Consider the following 18946-nt stretch of genomic DNA (forward strand, 5'->3'; position numbering starts at 1 on the left):
GAGGTTGTTCACCTCCGCCAGCAGAGTTGGGGAAGGGGGAGTGGTGATTACCATGGATTGGTTCAGAATCTGAACAAACTCTATTTTGTAGCCCTCCTCTATGATGGACAGCACCCACCTGTCTGTAGAGATCAACTCCCAGGCAAGAAGGAAAGGGCGGAGGCGGATAGACGTAGAACCAGTGGGGACGATGACGCGTGCCACGAGAAAGTCAAAGGCCCCGCTTTTGAGGACGAGTGCCCTTGGATTTGCCAGTGGCCTGGGAGCCAGAACGGTTCCTGTTATTCCCTGAATATGGGGGCCTGCTATCAGATTGGGCAGAGCGAAGCCTCCATTGTTGTTCGGGTGAGAACTTCTGATAGGTCTTTTTGGCCCAAGGTTTATGCCACTGTTTTGCCTTGGGAGCTCTGGAGGTGGCCTGAACGCCCAAGTTCCTCGAGGTCTTCAGGCTTTTATCTATCTGTGGTGGTGCTGAAGAGGCCGTCTCCCTCAAAGGGCAAGTCCTCCACAAAGGCCCTAGTGTCTTGCTGAAGGGCTGTTGATCTTAGCCATGAGTGTCAACGGAGGCACACAGCTGACGTGGTCTTAGCGGATACATCCACCATGTGCTTTGCTGCAGCCATTTGTTGCTTGGCCACAGCAAAGCCTTCTTTCTGCAGCTTCCTGGCAGTAGCATTTTTATCTTCACTCAGGGAAGAGAGGAGAGGGGTAAGTTGTTCCCATACCGAGTATTAGTATCTAGCCATGCATGCAGCATAGTTAGATACCTTTACTCCAAGGGCCCCAGCCGAGTAGAATTTTCTCCCAACGGTGTCCAGCTTCTTTCCCCCCTTATCTGATGGAGAAGAGTGGGTTTTTTGGGCCTTCAATTAGGAGGAAACGACCACCGAATTAGGCTTCAGATGGGTGAAGAGAAACTCCACTCCTGACTCTTGGACCCGGTACATATGGTCCAGCCTCCTCGATGACACCGGTGTCAACGCTGGCTTCGCCCAAGGCTCCTTCGCGGCTTGAAAAATGACCTTCGTCACCGGCAGGGCAACCACTGTAGACGTGTCCCATTGCATAATGTCAAACACAGTGTCGTCTATAACGGGTTGCGGTTGGGTCACCGGAAGCAAAAGGGAGAGTGCCATCCTCTTCACCAGGTCCCCGTACGACTTCAGATCCTCCGAAGGTGAGATAGGAAGATCCTCAGCCGTATGAGACACAGGCGAAGGCTCCAAGGCCCGATCCGGCTCGTCGGTACCGCCCTCAGAGCCCGATGATGAAGACTCTCTGCGCAGGGAGTGTTCCGAGAGCACCGGCATTGACTCTCTCACAGGCGACCAAATCGATACCTACGACCAAGGTTGGACTTCTTCCACCACCACTCCGTGTCTGTCGGGCGGAACGGAGATCGATGCCGAAGGACGCCGTCTGGAACGCTGAGAGAGCTGGAACATACGGGATGCCTCGGACTGCTGGTCCCAGTCTGCAAACTCCCGTGGAGGATATTATTGGTACGGTGGATGGGGATAGGCATATGGAGGCCATTGACACTGTTCCCATGGTGGAGGCGACGGGAAGCGACAAGCTACCGCAGTCGGCTCCAACTCTCTCCGACCCCTCGCCTGATCCATTGGTGCCAAAAAATCCATCGACATCGACACCTCCACCTCCGAGACTGAGTCGCTCTCACTGCGATGCCTGGATCCCGAAGAATGGGAGCACTGAGTGAGGACGATATCTTGCTCCAATGCCGATAGGCGCAGCTGCAAAGCACTGCCTCTCGACACCGAAGGGCTACAACACGGAGAAGCCAAGATCTTCCTTGGAGGAGTGGTCGATGTCACATGAAGGCAAAGAGGTGCGGGATGATCTCTTCTTCCGCTTCTCCTTCGATTTCAGCTTCTTCAGCGCAGATGATTGGGTCCCCGAGTCATCCTGACGCTTCTTAGCTGGGGTGTCCACAGACCCTTCAGAGGGCTGTTTAGTGGAACGCCCGCGCTCGACCGGCATCTCGGTCCTGATCGGCGAAACCTCAGCCGATGTGACTGCCGGAGCCTCGGCCTCTCCCATCGGTACTGATGGGCCCGATGCCATTTTCTCAGGATGAAGTGCCGACTCAACGGGCGCCCCCGAAAGCCTCGCCGCTCGATTCTTCCGAGTTTGCTTGGAGAAACTCAGGCAATGGGTGCAAGAATCAACGTGATGTCCCTCGCACAAAAGAGAAGACAGAGGGAATGGCTGTCGAGGGGGGGCAATCTTCTTCCCACTGGAGCGGCACCTCTTAAAAAAACCCCAGCGTCTTCCCATAGATGCCCAGGAAAAAAACCACGGAGGGAAGTCTCTGATGGGGAAAGCAGGGGGGAAAACTAAGCCCCAAAGGGCAAGTCCAACAAACTTTTTTTTTAAACAACAACACTAACTATCTTAACTACTAGCTAACTAAGTACACTAAGAAAATAACAAACGGGCTATATACAATAGGCAAAAGCAATCCAAAATTACTTTAACAACCGGGGACATGAAAGGAGATTCTCTCAGCGCAGCGGTCAGAAAGGAACTGGCGGGATCCTCGCTCTGGCGCTGGTGAGCATGTGCATTGGGACACCTGCGTATGCCCGCTGGCGCCAAGCGCGAAAAAATCCTGGGATTTTTAGGTACCGATTTGGGGATCGGCGCAGGCGCTCTATCCCATGAGTGTGAAGCAGAGAGACCACGAAGAAGATGAATAGGTTTTATACCACACTTTTCTCTACCCTGAGGAGTCCCAAAGCAGCTTACAATTGCCTTTCCCTTCCTCTCCCTACAACAGACACCATGTGAGGTGGGTGGGCCTGAGAGAGTTCTGAGAGAACTGAAACTGGCCTGAGATCACTCAGGAGGCTTCATGTGGAGGAGGAGTGGGGAATCAAAACCCAGCTCTCCAGATTAGAGTCCACAGCTCTTAACAACTACACCACACATTGAGATTATTTATAAATTTGGCTTTTGATTTTATTTGCTGATACTAATATACAGTTTTGGATCCTCTTTCTGTTACATGTGGGGCAGCTAGTATACTTCTGTACTCTCCTTTGTTCACAGGAAAAAACAAATATCTCAATCAAGTACAGAATTATGAACTGATAGCATTATTTCTGTGTTAACACTGGTTATTTTAATTCTGCTTGTGGCATGCAGTATGAAGTGAAATATTAACCTACCTTGCACGTTTGTGTAGAGTGGATCAAATTCAATGACTCCTTCTGCATTGTCACTTTTTGATATAATGATTCTCACTACTGATGAATTTCCTATCTCAGGAGGCTGATCAACCTGCAGTCCGTGTTCTTTTATCGTAAAATCAAATCCACTTGCAAGAGTATGTGAAGGGAAATACAAAGAAATAAGGTGATCTGCTCAGTTTCTTCATGTCTATTTTTGTTCTCTTACTGATGGGTTTTCTACCTTTTTTACCATAGTCTTGTGGTATGAGTTAGGGACTTCAACCATCTTCCTGCAACCTGTACACTTAAAAGCAAGTAACTTCCACTGATCTCTTAATCTCTTAATCTCTTTATTTTATTTATTAGATTTATAACCCACCCTCCCCTGGACAGCAGGACTCAGGGCAAGTAGAAACAGCTGTAAAAATAATATAAATAGTGATGATAGCAATGATTATAAATTAGCTATTAAAAACAATTTCCTGCATATTGTTAATATTGAGCAGATGGCATCTAGAGCACCACTGATAACCTTGTGTCTAAGGGACAACTATCCCGCGTGTGTGAGAGCAGATGATAAGCTGGTGTTAAAGATAGAGTAGGGGGTGCAAGATAAGGCAGAGGGAGGCCAGTCCAAGTATAACTGTCATAGCCTCAGGGATTTATACTGAAAACTTTAGAAAAAGATGGCAAACTAAATTTCACAGGGCCATAAATTTCCAATATAAAAAAGCAGTATCAACGCAGGCTACTTCCAGACATGTTGTCCTGATTCATGAAGCATTTTTGTATGTAACCTTTCCGGGACAGGTAGGCACATGTGCACAGATATGCAGCTGCAAGAAGTCTCCCAATCATTTTATTCCTCCCCCACAATTGCTTGCTTTCTAACAGTATTACTATAAAATGAAATAATTTTCTGTTACCCGTTTTAAATGCCCTTTTAGAATATGTTTCAAGTACCTATTTATTTGATATAACTAAATCTGCTGGTCAGTTTCAAGGTTTCACAGTGGTTACCATAGGGATTTATAGCATCATCTGTTTTGTATTTTTTTATATTTCCATAGTAAGCTGCCTTGAGAACCAAATATTTGCTGAAAGTGTGGGACAGAAAGGACTACAAGGCAAACAAATCAAAGCTCTATGCCCAGAGATATCTCTGATCAGCTATTAAGGATGGGATACAGAAACAATGGGTTAATTTCCCCCATCTTCTCTTCCAATTGAGCAGTCAAGGCTCTGCACCTGTGCAGCTGGACTATGAACAGCATGCTCAGGACCTAAGATATAAAACAATTGAAATTTAGTCTGTCCCTATAACCATGAAGGTGTAGGGCCTGAATTTTTCCAGCCAGTGCTTAAACAGCTAAATATAGACAGCTGCAGCACTTTTCATTAAAACCCTTAAACTGAAACACCTTCCAGAACTATGCATTACCTTTATTACCCAGTGCTGATTGTATTCTTGGTTTTTTTTCTAGAACACAATAACTTGTTAAAAAATGTTTTATTGCTATTCAGTTACATAGGTTTAGGTTTACTAACATACTATTGGTGGCGGGGGGGGAGGGAGGGAATCAGTATATCCATTCTTTTAGTCCTGATCACACATCTGTATCTTGTGTTCTGTTTCTGAATCCAGAACATCAAATAAGACAAGCAGCTTTGTTGTAATATCTAGTATCGTCCCTTACACTGAAAAGTTAGTTTTACCTTTCCAGTAGTTCCACTTGGGTAATTTCTACTGAAAAGTCTTCAGGGCCTTCAGGAATGTCATCATCATGAATTTCAATAAAAAGAGTTTTCATAGTTTCATTGGGTTCAAATGTAAGCTCTCCCAACATGACAGCAAAATCCAAGCCTTCCACAGCAGTTCCATTCAACACCTGATACCAGAGACAAACCTGCCCATAATGTCCATGTGAACGGATAACTGTGATGTTAGCCTGTGGAAAACAAACATACCTTATGGCTTCCACTGTTCTTCCAAGCATTTAATGGTTTAATTCTGAGGCTGGAATTCATACATTTAATTGTGACAGACAGTGGAAACTATGTACTAGATCCAAAGGAAAACCTCAGAGGAACTAGTGATCTTTTCCCTGCCTTCCCCCAGCATGCCATTGTGTGTTAAAAAAAAATCCTCTCTGAAGTTTAGCAGATCCTCTTGACAGACCACAATATGGGGATAGGGCACTAAACACTGAAGGAAGAGAGAGAGATATAGGGCAAAATCACTGGAAGAAGGCAGCCTTAGGTATTGTAGTAAATTTTGTTCATAAGAGTTCTTCCAACCTTCAGCAAGAGTTTTCATACAGCACACTGCTCAGGAAAGAGGAAAGTGGAAAAACCAATTCCTTTCATGAGCTCTTCCAAATTACAACAGAAAAACTCCAATGTAGTTGCAACATACATTCTGGAGGCTATTGATCCTAAATGTGTTGCTGGATGATGTAAGCATCAATTGCCCTAGGACATCAGACAAGACTAAGTGTGTATGCTCACACCTTCTTTCAGAGACCTCTCCTGCTAACATTATACTCACACCTGTTGTGTCATCTGTTCTCCCTAAACACACCTGTTGTGTCACCTGTAATGGATTCTAAATAAGAACTGATATTTATTGCTTCATTTATTGGGAACTCAATATCTGTTTATTAGATAGTGGTCCCAAAACTGGCGTGCCATTTTGAATGGTAGCTGGGGCCTGCTTGGTATTGTATAGCATTCTTCAATTGATATCCTAACTGCCTGCTGGTGGAAAGTTCCATCAAGTCCCAGCTGACATGGTGACCCCCATAGAGTTTTCAAGGCAAGAGACAAACAGGTGGTTTGCCACTACCTGCCTCTGCATTGCAATCCTGGACTTCCTTGGTGGTCCCCCACCCAAGCACTAACCTGCTTAGCCTCCACGGCCTGACATTCTGGGCCATCCAGATCAGGGTCCAAACTACCTGGACATATGAAATTCCTTTCTGGTTAATACCAGGACAGTAGAGAGGAAAGGATCCCCTGGCAGTAAAGAAAGCTTCACCACAAGTTCTCAGATTCTATTCTTTTCTCCTTTCTGAGTGGGACACATGGCAATTGCTCACCTCATCTAATATGTCAGTGAGGAGGAGGAAAGGGAGGAACAGATAGCCACTTTAAATCCATCTGAATAGACATCAAGCTTTATAACTGAATGCAAAGAAAATGCTACCTGCTTTTAAAAAAAACTGAGAGAGTCTCCTCTCTGATTGGGGATGAAGGTCTATTTGGCTCTGTTTCATGAACTAGAAGAGGAATTAATCCTTTCCTGTTTGCTGTCCTGGAACTGAACAAGGAGGACAGAATCTGCCACCAGTATAGGGTTCCATTAGTAATCTATGCATAAATAATCACCCTTAGACCTAACACAGAGATCTACTGATTACAGAATACAACATTATTCACCTTAACTAGATGACAAATAAATGATCATTACATTAAAATATAAAAGCAAAACAGTTGTATCTTGCTGCATTTTCAACCGTTGTTTTGTGACAGCTTTGAAGCCATTTGCACCACTGTGATTCAGTCCTGTCTATCTCACTGTGGGGCTCCACATGTGGTGCTACCAAATGGGGCAAACAGGGCCCCTCATGCTGTTTCAGTTTAGATAAAATGATACAGAAGGAAAACTGAAGCCCCTCCTCCCCCCATGCCACATGCATGAGCCAATACCAGTCCAGTAGCACTTGAGAACATTAATTTCTCAGCGAAGTTTGACATGAGTCAGGTTGGGGGATCTCCAACCTGACTCTTGTCATGTATCCTCTACTTTAATTATTTAAAACATTTCTATGCCACCTTTCCACCCAATTCACGGTACTCAAGGGATGAACATTAAAACAGTAAAACATTTCAAACATTAAAAAGAATTTAAAATACAAATGTGTGTGAAATATTTAAAACAACATAAAATACATAAACACATATATAAAAACACAAATACAAGGAGGAGGGCTAATAACAATTAGTGAGGGAACACCAAAAAGAACCCAAAGTCTTTACCCACCGGCAGAATAAAACAACAGAAGGAGACAAACAAATCTCCCTGGGGAAGGAGTTCCAGATCATGACCAAGAAGTTTCAGGATCAAGACCCTTTCTTGGGTTGCCACCTGTCTAACCTCAGATGGCAGGGATACCTGAAAGAGGGTCTCGGAAGATGGCCAAAGTGGTTGAGCAGGTTCATATGGTAGTAAGCAGGCCTCCAGGCATGCTGCCTCTAAACTCTATAGAGCTTTAAAAATCAATACCAGCCCCTTGAATTGGGCCTGGAAACAAACTGGGAGAACATACACTGCCTCCAGTTCAGGCTACTATTCAATGAGGGTCTCTGAAGGAGCTAAGCACTAAATCAAGATAGATAGTCCTGTCTTTCCTTATACTTACTGTATTTTGCATGTATTTTGTAGAAAAATCATTTTCATTAATAAACATTTTAAAGTTCAGCTCAGTGTCTAGTATCATCCCTTTTTTTTACAACACAATGGAACATTTCCTTCTGACATAATATCTGAATTTTTTGAAAGCTCAGCCTATATTACCATCTTTAAAGCCCTTTATGGCCTGGGACCTGCCTACCTTAGGGACCGACTCTCCCCACATGTTCCCCAGAGAGTGCTGAGATCGGGGTCTCAGAACCTCCTTATAATCCCTGGGCCAAAGGAGGCCCGTCTGAAAGCGACCAGAGACAGGACCTTTTCGATTGCAGCTCCCTGTTGGTGGAATCAGCTCCCGGAGGAGGTGAGGGCCCTGCGGAACCTCGAACAGTTCCACAGGGCCTGCAAAACAGCCCTCTTCCGGTTGGCATATAATTAATTGTTATCGGAATGCCTGAATATTCAAATTTCGAACATCAGATTATTGAATACTGGAATATTGAAGAATTGATTTAAGGAAAGGTAGCATAGTACATATTGAAGTGAGTTTTATGTGTTTTTATGTATTTTATTGTATAATTATTAATGTATTTTAAACTGATTTTTGTTAGCTTTTTATGTTGTAAGCCGCCCTGAGCCCGCCTCGGTGGGGTAGGGAGGGATATAAATTGAATAAAATAAAAAATAAAAAATCTTTCTGAGAAATTTATTTGTAGCAAAATATGCAAAATTTAGACCTCAAATAAGGAAAAGCCATTTCATACCCATTTTTCCTCTTCTGTTATCTGCAATAGTTCCTGGGAAAATGCAAAGCACCCATGGGGCAAGTCACTAGCAGCCATTGTGATATCTGCTGTGCTGGCAGACTCATTTATGATTCCTTCATCACTGATACCAGTGAGATGAAACCGGTATTGATGCTTCTCCTCAGGGAGGCTATCATCTAAAGCCTAAAACAGAAAACAAACCAAAGTGAATTTCTCATGAAAGGAAGAGGGCTGATTCTGCTATTATATTTGAACCAAGATCTTCTATCTAGCCAACATGGGATACTGCAACAACTAATTCTGTAGTTCATACCTGTATTACTACAACAGCAGCAGACTGCCTGTCTCTCATAGTCAATGTTCCTGATATCTCAGAAAATTCTTTCCGATGAGGGGGAGTTATATTCCAAGAGACTGTGACCTCTCCAAAAATCCCTGGCCCACGTACTAAGCTGCAGACAACAATAGGCACACAGCAATGCTTAAAATATGGTATCATGGTTGTGGTACTGTCCTCAAATACTTTCAAGCAAAAATGCCGCAACCTTCGGGACCGCCTCTCCCTGTATGAGCCCCATAGGTTTTTGCAATCAGCAACCCAACAACGTTTGGTAATACCCGGCCCCAGAGATGTCCACCTGACCTCAACGAGGGCCAGGGCCTTTTCAGCCCTGGCCCCTGCCTGGTGGAATAAGCTCCCCCTGGAGATCCGGGCCCTGCAGAATCTGCTCCAATTCCGCAGGGCCTGTAAAACAGAGCTCTTTCGCCAAGTTTTCAGCTGAGGCACTTGTTACCAGCCTCCCCCCTTCATTCCATTCCAGTGCTATAAGATCTGCTGGACCTGGACAATAGGCCATATCTGTGAGGCAGAACCTGCCATTTTAGTCTTTATTGTCACTCTGTAGTTCTAGATTTTATATATTTTAAATTGGGCATTTTATTGTTTTTTATTGTTGATTGTTTGTATGATGTAACCTGCCCTGAGCCTGTTCTATGGAAAGGGCAGGCTAAAAATCAATCAAATCAATCAATAAATAAATATCCTAAGTTGAATTCTTTCCCCACACAAAGATATTACAACAAAATTACAAGAGAACATGCAAATTATATGCCCTAGAATGATTACCTCTTGAACCCCTGAACTTGTGTGAATTGTGGTGGCATAACAGCACTTTGTTTCAGTCTTAAAATTGATTCATGCTTAACATAACTGAATGGGATCTGTAGCTTATGATGACAGCCAGTGTGGTGAACAAATCAAACTAAGACTGGGGAGACCAAGCTCAAATTCCCATTTGGTTATGAAGCTCAATGGCCAATCACTCTCTGCTTAATGTGCCTCATAAGGTTGAGGTCAGAATAAAACATAACAGCATCATGTAGCTGCATTGAGCTCTGCAGAGGAATGGTACAATGAAATGCTTGACTTGCTGCAGCAGAGTCAAAACTTCTGGACATTCTCAGAATGCTTTTAGATGTCTAGTTGAACAATAGTAGCCACAAATCCAGGACCAAATCTGAAAGTACCATCTCGGGAATTTGCAATTATTCAAATAAAAATTACTATTTCCCCTATGCTGATTTTATATGTTGATTCCATCTAACTCAATGTCAACCTTGTGGGTGGCCAGCATACCAAACATGATCCTGTACTCAAAAGGAAAAGCCAACACATAGGAGAAATCTAAAAATTCATAGGTTAATTGAAATTAGAAACCAATGCTCATCTTGTAATTAATAGAAAAATAAGGTCTTCCCTTTCCCACGCGTTGTGGGGAATCTTATTTGAATATATTCTTTACAGAATAATTAATATTTTGAAGACAGAAGGTCTTCCTTTAAAAAAAATGTCATTTCAGAAGCAGTGACCCTGTCATTCAGTGAGAACCATGGGAACTTTGTTAATGATTCAGTATGAGACATCACAGAGAATACTGAAAATTTGAGAATCAGAACAGGGCATTTAAAAATTACAAATGTACATAGTTATGAATATTTTAAATAAAGATTGAGGGTGTCCTATTAATATATAAAACATACATATTTACAAATCACAATTTTTTGAAACAACGAGGAGAAGGTCAGTGAATCACCTACCCAATAAAAGCAGTTCCATTATACCTTCCTATTGGTTCTCCAATTAGGATATGAGTAGATGATGAAGCAATCCCAACAATTCCAGAAGCTCCCTGATCTCCTAATACAGTAATAGTTGCTATACCTAGGAATACAAAGAACTTGATGAAAAAATATGTTATATATTTACTTATCCCAGTAATTGACTTTTATCTCATCTTTCTCTACAATAAACTCAAGAAGGCTCATAAATAAGGAAATTAATATACATTTTTGCAAGCCTGTCTTGACATAGGTGATTTCTAATTGCCTAATATTACTGCAGCCACCTTTTAAAGAATGTAAACATGCAACTTGTCTCAATTGAATAGCAACGTTTAACACAATACTTTTTGCCACCTTATACAAGCTGAGCAAATTGAGGCATTTGGTTGAGCTGGAACACTCAATTTGTGTGTTTGTTAGCTCGTTAGCAAATTGATAGCTCCACTGAACACTGTGATAGGGGGATAATATTGGTTACACATAGTGAAAGCATAAATCCATGTTTCAAGTGTGAACAGCAGCTCAATTCCCACACTTCATTTTTGGGAGGAGGCAGGGGGAAAAAACAGGTTGCTTACCTGTTACCGATGATCTTTGAGTGGTCATCTGTGCATTCAGACGTATGGGAATTGGGTGCCTGTGCCTGATCCAGCTGGTAAACTCAGCAACGTTCAGCGAGACTTTTTCCTGTCCTCTGCCTCTGAGGCATGCCCACTGGGGTGGGGCCCAGGTATCCTGCCAGTTCCTTCTGACCACTGAAACAACCCCCAGATTAAAGAGAGCCTGACAGCAGATGGGAAGGTTGGATGGATGGTGTACAGAAGTAGAGGGCTTGGATTTTGATGCCAAACTAACCCTTTTCTATGTTGAGTGGTTGGTATCAGCAGGGGTCTGATTCAACATGATCAGAGTTGAGCTTGAAGAAGGAGGGTGTGTCATCGGTGCTGAGGTCAGCTCAGAGTGTCCCTGGTGTAAGGAAGAGGTGGATACCATTGGGGTAGGAGAGAGGACAGATTCAATGAGGGCTGCCCAAAGTCTTGCTGCTCTATTCTTCCTTGTCTGTTTAGTGAACTTTGGGCAGTGGACACAGATGTCCATTCAAGGGTTCTCACCCAAGCACAGGAGGCAAGGAAAATGTCTGTCCTGGGGGAAAAGTTTATTCCCACAGCCGCTTCAAACTTGAAAAATCCCCAACGTTTTCCCATACATAGTAGGAGTGGGGAAGAAAGGGGGTGGGGGAGGGAGTGGACTAGGAAGAACGACCCTTGGCACTTACCGTGAGGGGTCCTTCTCCTAAGAGGACAGGAGGACATCTTGGGTGTTTCCCACCGTCCAATCAGGGAGGCAGGAATCTTAAAAAACTTCCCCTTCCTGTGGATGTGGGAACCACCCTCCTTCCAGTTCGGGTGACTCCGAGAAGCAGTAAAGAACTCTTGCAACCATCGCTGCTATGAAAAAAGGTGAGCTAACTGGTGGTCGGTACAAAAACTTGGCATGAGCCTCCCAAACCGACTGAAATAAACTCGTATAGAAACTGAGAAAAAACATGTAAACTACAGGTAGCCTGTGTTAAAGAGTAATCAACAGCTGTAGGTGAGACTACAGGAGAAGAAGTTAGATCCAGATACATAGATGCTGCCCAGGGTAGGACGATAGAAGAAGGGGAGGGCAAGATGTCCTCCTGTCCTCTTAGGAGAAGGACCCCTCACGGTAAGTGCCAAGGGTCGTTCTCCCTAAGAGGCGGAGGACATCTTGGGTGCTCCCATAGCAGTGTGTCATACAGGATGGGATCGTCCTACTCAGGCAGCACGTGTTGCAGGATTCGTCTGCCAAAGTTGCGTCCGCCGACACATATGCGTTCAACTTATAGTGTCGGATGAAAGTGGAGATAGATGCCCACGTAGCTGCCTTGCACACCTCCTCTATGGAGGCATTCCTGTTGAAGGCAGCATTGGTGGCCGCACTCCTGGTTGAGTGTGCAGTGATCCCTGGTGGTACTTGAAGGTTTAACGCCTTATACGCCTCCGATATACACTGCTTGATGGCGTAGCTAATTGCTGATTTGGACATCTTCTGTCCCAGTCTAGGAGCCGCTATATTAATGAACATGAAGTCTAATTTTCGGATAGATTCAGTTTTGTAAGATAGACCTTAATTGCTCTTCGCACGTCTAAGGTATGCCATGTGCGCTCCTTGGGATGCTTGGGATCCGGACAGAAGGATGGTAGGTTGATCTCTTGACTCTGATGGAATCTAGAAGAGACCTTCGGTTGGAAGGTAGGGTCCGGATAGAGGACCACCTTGTCCTTGTGGAACACACACACAGTTCCCTCTTAACCGATAAGGCCCCGATCTCTGAAACTCTTCTGGCTGATGTTATTGCCACCAGAAAGATGGTCTTCATACGCGTGAACTTTAGGAATACAGAACTTAAGGGCTCGAAAGGAGGACCTGTTAGGGCCGAGAGTACCAGGTTCAATCTCCAGGTAGGAAACCGATGTACTTGTGGTGGAGAACTCATGGAGGCTCCTCTAAGGAAGCGTCGAATATGGGGGTGAGATGAGAGGTCCACGCCGTCCACCTGCTGGAGAACTGAGGATAAGGTTGCCACCTGACGTTTGAGGGTAGCTGGCTTCAATCCAGAATGGAGACCGTCCTGAAGGAACTGTAGGATCTTGGGGACAGAAGGATGCAACGGGTCCACGGCTTTTCTCCGACACCATCTGTGGAAGGCTTTCCAGGACATGTCGTAGATCCGCGTTGTGGAGCTTTTTCTGGATGCTAGGATGGTGATTGTCACGTCACATGCATAACCAAGATCTAGGAGAGAGCGCCGTTCAACCTCCAAGCGGTCAACCTCAGCCAGTCTGTATGAGGATGCCACACCGGGCCCTGTAACAGCATGTCTGGACAGATTGGTAAGTGAAGCGGCTCCGCTACTGACATCTGTTGGATTGATGAGAACCAGTGACGTCGCGGCCACCAGGAAGCAACCAGAATGATGTCGGCCCTTAGCAGCCTGATCCTTCTGAGCAACCTCGGAATGATCGGGATTGGGGGAAAGGCGTATAGAAGGCCTTGCGGCCAGGGAGAAGTTAATGCGTCCGTGGCCTCCGCTTGGTAGTGGTAGTACCTCGTGTAGAATTGAGGAAGCTGGTGGTTCTGAGAAGACGCAAAGAGGTCCAACACCGGCGGGCCGAAGCGTTAAGAAAAGCTTCTTGTTGGGAGACCACTCTCCCGATTGAATGCTCTCCCGGCTGAGCCAGTCCGCCTTGATATTGCAAGTCCCCTTGATATGCTCCGCCCTTATGGACTTTAGATGTCTCTCCGCCCATTCGAACAGTTTCACGGCCTCCTTGCGAAGGGAAGTCGACCTGGACCCCCCTTGATTGTTTAAATAGGCCTTGGCAGCGATATTGTCCGTTCGCACGGAGTTCCAGAAGGTTGATGGGAAGATTCGCCTCCTCGGGTGTCCACTGGCCCTGGGTAGGTATCTCGTTGAGGGTCGCCCCCCAACCTGAAAGTCTGGCGTCCGAAAGGAGCTGTATTTCCTTCTCTACGAGGAACGTTCTCCCCTGACGCAGGTTGTGGTCCTTCGTCCACCACAGGAGACTCTCCTTGACCTTCTTGGGAACAGACAACGACATAGGGCGCTTCTCCATGATCTGGATCTGATAAGGGCGCAAAAACATCTGAAGTTGTCTGGTGTGAAAAGCGACCCCATTGAAGCGCCTCCAGATTTGAGACTAGAAGACCCATAAGTCGTGCCAGGGTCTGGAGAGATGACAATGGTTCCCGCACTAACTGGAGCACCAATGCCTTGGTCCTCAGTATCTTGTCTTCTGGGAGGAAAACAGAATTCATCCTTGTGTCGATGACCATACCCAGATGTTGTAGCCTCTGGGACGGTTGTAAATGACTCTTGGGAATGTTGATTATGAACCCGTGTTGTTGAAGACAGGATATGGTGTGTATAACGTCCTGCTCCGCACTCTCCCTCAACGAGGATCTTATCAGCAGGTCGTCGAGGAAGGGGTGCACATGTATCCCTCTCTGTCTGAGGATTGCAATCAGGTTCACCAACACCTTGGTGAACACCCGTGGTGCCGTCGCCAGGCCGAAGGGTAAGGCTCTGAATTGGTAGCGAGTCCCATTTACGCAAAAAACGAAGAAACTTGCGATGTGCTGGGAGGATTGGAATGTGCAGATATGCCTCTGTTAGGCCCAGAGAAGACATGTAGTCCTGATGGTGCAGGGACTCCGTTATAGATTTGATGGACTCCATCCTGAAGTGACGGAGGTTGATATGTCTGTTTAAAAAATTTCAGGTCTAGAATCGCTCTCCAGCCCCCGTTTTTCTTGGGCACCGTGAAGAAGATGGAATAGACGCCTTGACCTCTCTGCAATGGAGGAACAGGTTCTATCATTGCAATTTGCAGCAAATGTTGAGTTGCTTTGAGGGTGATGCTTTTTTGTTCTGGGTTTGAGCGAAGAGGAGACACCAAGTAACGAACAGGAGGTGCCCTTTTGAATTCTATGGGGTAACCCCATGAAACAATTTCCAACGTCCAAGCATCGACCCTCGAGGCCGCCCACGCCTGCTGGAAGTGTAGTAGACGGCCCCCCACTGGAATAGAATTCCAGTCATGCTTTGTTGGGCTTGGGGCCCTTCTCAAATTTGTCGGACCTATCGGGCTGATTCCTCTGGAATCGTGAATTGGAGAAGCCCTTTTGGAAACTGTTTGGACTGTCCCCAGGTTGTTCTTCTGAAGTCCTGTTTTGGTTTGGAGAAGCTGGAGGAGGCACGAAAGGAACCAGACCCGAAGCTTCTCTTATCGGAGCGTCGCAGATACTTGGGCATGGCCTTTTTCTTATCCCGTGTTTCCACCAGGATCTTATCCAGGGTGTCTCCAAATAGCTTTTCTCCCTGGAATGGGTATGCTGACACGATGGACTTTGAGTGCACGTCTGCCGGCCAAGCCCGGAGCCATAACCCCCGCCTTGCTACAGTGCTTGATGCCATTGCTCTAGCGGAGAAAGCGAGGGCATCTAATGAGGCATCCGCTGAAAATTCGGAGGCCCTAAGGAGTCTGCTGGTACCTTCCAGGACCCGTTTATCCACGTCCGGCAGTAGCTGAGTAAGCCGTCTTATCCAGACGATCGCTGCTCTGGAAACTATAGAGGTGGCCGCAGCTGCCTTGATGGCCAGAGCCGTAGCTTCGTGGCTCCTCTTCAAGGCCAAGTCTATCTTTTTGTCCCAGTTGTCTCGCACCGAGCCATGGCCATCCTCAGCTAACAGACTGTAAGGCTGTTAGGCTAACAGACTGTAAGGCTGCGATTGGTGCATCCACCAATGGTACTTGCAGCATATCGTTAGCAAAGGCAGGTTTCATAGAGCTTCTTGATAGAATTGGGTACCTGTCTGTTGGTACTAGGTTTGGCCCACTCAGATTTCAACTGACGCTCAAAGAACTCAGGGAAGGGAAAAACCTTTTCAGAGGATCTGAATCTGGGGAAAAACTCCGTATTTCCCTTGGGTTTGTTTCTAGGGTTGGCTAGTGGGTGGGGAGACTCCTGCTCCTCGGGTGATGCTTTTAAGTCTAGAGCAGACAGCACCTTGGCTAAAAGAGGTTGGAACTCTTCTGCCTTGAAAAAACCGTGATGAGGGTTCCGGAACTGCAACGTCCTCTATCTCCTCATCAGATAAGAATTCGCCCTCCTCCCGATCTCCCCCATAGGAATCATGAGAGTGGGTCTCAGAAATGGATCTTTCGCTCTCCATCTGGTCACAGAGCAGAGGTTTCTTTGAAGCCCTATGGTGGCTGGAGCTACCTCTGGACCTCTTTGGAGAAGGTGATCTGGAGGGGGAACTGGACCTGGGGGACCTGGGTCTCCTATGGCCAGATGCCCTGACTGCTGCCCCCACCGTCTGCTTTATTGATTCCAGAAACTCAGTAAAAAAGGAGGGCCCCATAAAGGGTACGTTACCCAAGCCCGACTGGGGCTGGCAGGTCTGCGTGGCTTCCAGCGCAGGTTGGATCACATCTGCAACTGAGTCTCCCGCCAGGAGGTTGGCATCGGGACGTTCCTGCGTCTGGAAGCTGCATGGCTGAGGTCTGTCCCCGTTTCGCGCCTTTTTGCGCTCCCCAAGATGGCCGCTGCCAGTGGGGAAGAGCCCTGACGAGGAAGCCTCCTCCGTGGCTGGGGAAGACCAGCGCCGCCTGCGTTCGCCTTTGGGTTTTCTCGCCCCTACAGGGCACGTTGCCGGTAGCCGAGGCAAGCTTAGAAGACATGCCGGCTCCGGAGGCGGGCCTCTCGGTTCCGCGCCAGGCGTCAGGAACCAGGTCGTCGTCCATGAACGCGTCTCTTGACCGACGCGTCATTTTCCCTCTCCTCTGCGGCTTGAATGCTGTGCGCTCGGCCGCGGCTTGAGTTTAAACAGCCGCGCCGCTTCTGAAGCACTGAAGAAAGTGGGGGGGGGGGAAAGGAGGCAGAGAAGCTGAGAGGGACTGAAGGACGGATTGAGAAGGCAGAAAAAAAATCTGAGGTAGAGTATCAGGAGATGAACAGCAAGGTAGGAACTGAGGGGAAAGAAAAAGTATCTTTTTTTTTTTTTTTTAAGAGATAGGCAAGTAATGAGAAAGGGTAGGAACCTAGCCTAAACGCTGCTACTCCCTGTCGAGGCAGGAAATAAACTGGGAAGGAGGGTGGTTCCCACATCCACAGGAAGGGGAAGTTTTTTAAGATTCCTGCCTCCCTGATTGGACGGTGGGAAACACCCAAGATGTCCTCCGCCTCTTAGGGAGAAAGGAAAGGTTCACTCTCCTGATTCTTTTTTTAAAAGAAAAAGGTAAAGGGAGCAAAAGGGCTGAGCCAAAGGCAAAAACAGTCTCTGAAAATTCACAGAAAGGCCGAAACTCACCAACCAAACTGAAGACTGACAGATAAGCACAGTGGTCAGAAAAGAATTGGCAGGACACCTGAGCCCCACCCTGGTAGGTATGCTTGGTGGAGCTCCTGGGCAGAACATGGGGAAAAGTCGTGCTGAGCTTGCTAAGCAGCTGGATCAGGTGTAGACACCCAATTCCCATAAGGTGTGATGCATAGAAACTACAACAAAGATTATGTGAAACATAACAAAAATGCAGTATCTCCCTTGAAGACCATACTTTGAGACTGAAAATTTGCTTCTACTTCCAGGACATTTTAAGTTTCAATGGTAAAATCTGAATGATGGAAGATTAATAAAATAGCTAGCCCCAAGCAATCTTTCATAATATTTGGACGATGACTCAAAGATTTTAAAAGTTGTATACATACCATTGATAGGTGATATCTCTGTGCTATCAATAGATAAAAGCTGAATATTATAATTTTCATCAGCTTCCAGTAGACCATCTTGTATTGCTTGCAAATGTATGGTTTTCTCTAATTCCATCTGCATTAGAGTAAGATGGACAGAATATTATTTATCTTAAAATGTGACTCACTGGTAGGGCAAACTTATCTTCATTTCTAAATAAAAACAATTTTTTCACCAGATAAATAAGAACACTTTCTTAAATTCTGATTTTTTTGTAGGAAAGGCTTACAGTGACATCCCAACAAAGTTTGAATTCAGCGGCATCTTTAAGACCAACAATGCTTTATTCAAGCTATAAATATTCGTGTGCAAGCACACTTCTTCAGAAAGCTTATACCTTGAATAAAACTTTGTTGGTCTTAAAGGTGCCACTAAATTCAAACTTTGTTCTACTGCATCAGACCAACACAGCTGCCCACCTGGATCTAGTGGCAGCGTAAGTACAGTTACACTCTTCTAAATCCCTTGAAGTTAAAGGGCTTAGAAGGTTATAATACTATGATTAAGCTGGCAGCACCACAGACAGTTCTATCAAGCAGAATGCACTTAATAGTGAGTAAAGTCAGAACTAGTTAGAGCCAAAGTATTTCACTCCCTGCTGCCAACTGTATGTGGCCAATAGAAATTGTATGTATATGAAAGTTTGCAAATCGGCTAGGCACCTTGTTCCACAAAGCCCATATGAAATATATGTGTCTCATTGTGATCAGGATATCCTCAAGATTAACTTCACATCTATAGACTGAAAGACCCATCAAACTTTGACTATTCATCACACCTTTCCAAAGGATCTCTATTGCAGAAGCAAGACAAATCTCATTTAACATGGCATTCTTAAGTGCAATGTATGTCATTGTGGATATCTGCTTCATATACCCATGGAACTATCAAGTTGGAGCAACTAGACACTCCGTCTAATTCAGTCTACTGATTGATATGATGAAGTACGAGGGTTACACAAAGGGAATATTCTGTCCCAGAGACGTAACGCACTAGCAGTGCAGGAAGGACCAAATTCATGCAATAGATGACAGGCTTTGTGAGAACAGTTATCCAGGTTTTGCATCACAATTTTCAATGCTGCAATATG

At 45.6% G+C, this 18946-nt stretch overlaps 1 protein-coding gene across 3 annotated transcripts in view; it reads right to left on the reverse strand.

Moving 5' to 3' along the window:
* The window catches only part of ADGRV1 (adhesion G protein-coupled receptor V1), a 556327-nt gene that overhangs the window by 335756 nt on the left and 201625 nt on the right, over window positions 1-18946 (reverse strand). For all 3 annotated transcript variants that reach the window (XM_060235701.1, XM_060235702.1, XM_060235700.1), the window contains 6 exons: window positions 17814-17931; window positions 10470-10593; window positions 8686-8824; window positions 8370-8555; window positions 4911-5143; window positions 3192-3340 (listed from right to left, as the gene is read on the reverse strand). In XM_060235701.1, the coding sequence (XP_060091684.1) occupies window positions 3192-3340; window positions 4911-5143; window positions 8370-8555; window positions 8686-8824; window positions 10470-10593; window positions 17814-17931 (949 nt within the window). The remainder of the gene's footprint in view (window positions 1-3191; window positions 3341-4910; window positions 5144-8369; window positions 8556-8685; window positions 8825-10469; window positions 10594-17813; window positions 17932-18946) is intronic.

Source organism: Heteronotia binoei, chromosome 4 (genome assembly GCF_032191835.1).
Source record: "Heteronotia binoei isolate CCM8104 ecotype False Entrance Well chromosome 4, APGP_CSIRO_Hbin_v1, whole genome shotgun sequence".
NCBI classification, from domain to species: domain Eukaryota; kingdom Metazoa; phylum Chordata; class Lepidosauria; order Squamata; family Gekkonidae; genus Heteronotia; species Heteronotia binoei.